The sequence below is a fragment of the Temnothorax curvispinosus genome, unplaced genomic scaffold (genome assembly GCF_003070985.1).
Source record: "Temnothorax curvispinosus isolate PA1 unplaced genomic scaffold, ASM307098v1 QBEX01013098.1, whole genome shotgun sequence".
Lineage (NCBI taxonomy): Eukaryota > Metazoa > Arthropoda > Insecta > Hymenoptera > Formicidae > Temnothorax > Temnothorax curvispinosus.
Window position 1 is genome coordinate 1 of NW_020222878.1, and position 2,225 is coordinate 2,225.

At 37.5% G+C, this 2,225-nt stretch overlaps 1 protein-coding gene across 1 annotated transcript; it reads right to left on the reverse strand.

Moving 5' to 3' along the window:
• Positions 1–70: 70 nt before the first annotated feature.
• On the reverse strand, positions 71–1,681 carry LOC112463145. Its single transcript, XM_025029341.1, has 3 exons — positions 1,389–1,681; positions 827–1,137; positions 71–679 (listed from the first exon to the last, which is right to left on the reverse strand). Exons 1-3 carry the CDS (start codon positions 1,552–1,554, stop codon positions 194–196), a joined length of 963 nt encoding a protein of 320 aa, XP_024885109.1. The 5' UTR covers positions 1,555–1,681; the 3' UTR covers positions 71–193.
• Between the last annotated feature and the right edge of the window lie 544 nt (positions 1,682–2,225).

Consider the following 2,225-nt stretch of genomic DNA (forward strand, 5'->3'; position numbering starts at 1 on the left):
ATAAAATATATGTTCATGTATTGTAACAATTCCTCTATAAAATAAATTAACACTTGTTTAAATGTCTCACTATAATAGATAATATTTACTTTATCTTTGGATAAGAAAGCAATAAAAAATTAGGAATTTGCATTACAATGACATAGCCGAAAAAAATACTTATTTAATAACTAATTACTTAATTTTAAACTCTTCAAAACTGTGTTAACAGTTTCAAAATTTCATCTTCACACTTTTTTCGATTCTCCGGAGGTAACGAACGAAGCCTGGTTTCTAAGAATAATGCCAAAGTATGAGCTGAATCATTGATTTCAGGTTGAGGAAGAGATAAAACTGGGTCAGGTTGAGCCATCTGTTTCAAGGCACCTACAGCCTCCTCCATTATTGATGATTGTTTTTTCGTCTTCAATCCTCTCTTATAAAATAATTGCTGTTGATTTTCTGATGATCGCTTGTTGGATACAGTAACAGAATTTTGTTGTTGTTGAGAAGATTGAGTGATGCTGCTGAGTGCAAAATTAGATGCCAGCCTTGGGAGAGATTGAGGTGACGGACTCTTTTCTGGTAGAGGTGCAATTGGTTCAAAATCGCTACATACAGATACACTAGAAGAATTTGGATCAGAAGATGTCAAGTGTGTACTTCCTACATTTACTTCAGGTGGAATTATCGCAAATTCCTGAAAAATAATTACAGATACATATAGAATTAGTTTCTGTACTGTGATTTACCGAGATTGTAAAAATATCATTTTTACTTCAAAAAAAGAAATAAAAAAAAATAAAAAAAAATAACATAATGGCGATTACTTTAAAAAATAATTTACCTGCAATGCTTCATCATAGTAGATATGTGGTGTATTTTGTGTACATGATGTATTATCATTCACTTCATCAATGATTTGTGAAGATTCTGAATCTGATGCTGCAGTTGTCTCTAGCTGGATGGGGGAAATATTTGATTGTGAGTCTCCTTGGATACAACTCTTTTGGAGAAACATTAATCTCTCAAACAAGTGCCACTTGGGCTTGTATATATTGTCTGTGCCAGCTCCACTGCGCTTTGATTCTTTCATAACTTTTAAATTTCTTGCAAACGTATCCTTCATGTTCCTAAAACGGCTTGATACAACAGCACCTGTAAATAGCATCAATAAAAAGCCTATTACATAATTTTATTATTTTAATTCTGCATAACTTTAACTTATTAATATATTTCCTACAAAAAATTGTAATTCTTTAATCCACTCCAATATAAACTATAAGAAACATTAATATATATTAATTATTCATTAATTATAGGTTATGTTAGTTAATATTAAATTAATTATAATAAATTATAAATAGTTGATAGTATTGAACCGATTCACTTCTGATTGTGAGACATACCTGTGAAATCTGAACCCAACTGCTCGGCTATTTCGTCCCATGCTGCAATCTTGAGATCTGTTTGTCTGTACAAGTGGCTTGTACAGTCCCAAAGAAGTGGTTTTAATTCCACAAGGTCGATCAGACGGTAATCTGTCCCTTTCGAGAAATTATGTTTTGGTGGCATTGTGTGACTTTCTATCTGCTTCAATATCACAGATGTTCAATATTATTGTTTTCAACACGGTCGTATACACGTGGTTTTCACGCACTAGCACCACATTGCACCACGTGACCAAATCGGATCCTGTGATTGGCTGCGACTGTGACTGCGACTCGAAAAATGGATTCAAAGCCAAAAGGCAGTCGCCAGTCGCAATCGCTGACAGCTACTTTTTTGATTGGCTGAAATAGAATCGTAATCGCAGACGCAATCGTAGTCGCGGCCATATGGGCTTTACCAAACGGCATCGCCAGTCGCAATCGCTGACGCCAATCGTAATCGCTGATAGCTACCTTTTTGATTGGCTGAAATAGAGTCGCAATCGCAGACGCAGTCGCAGTCGCGCCGCGAGCCGCTAGTGTGATACGGGCTTTACACGATTGGTCGAAATCCTGTTACGAAAAAGTGTGTGTCCGGGCCCTTAGCGTTTCTGCCTCCCTCTCCCCTCTCGTCAATGTCGTACGCGGGGTACGGCGTATCTCTTTTTGGAGGTGAATTCGAATTAAGAGTGAGAAAAGTCGAGAAATCCACGCGCGAATCGCGTTGGGGAGGAAATAATCGAAGAGGAACCGCGGTCAGGATAAATCGCGCGACTGCGACTGCGGGGGAAAGTCGAGAGGGGCGCATAGGGCAAA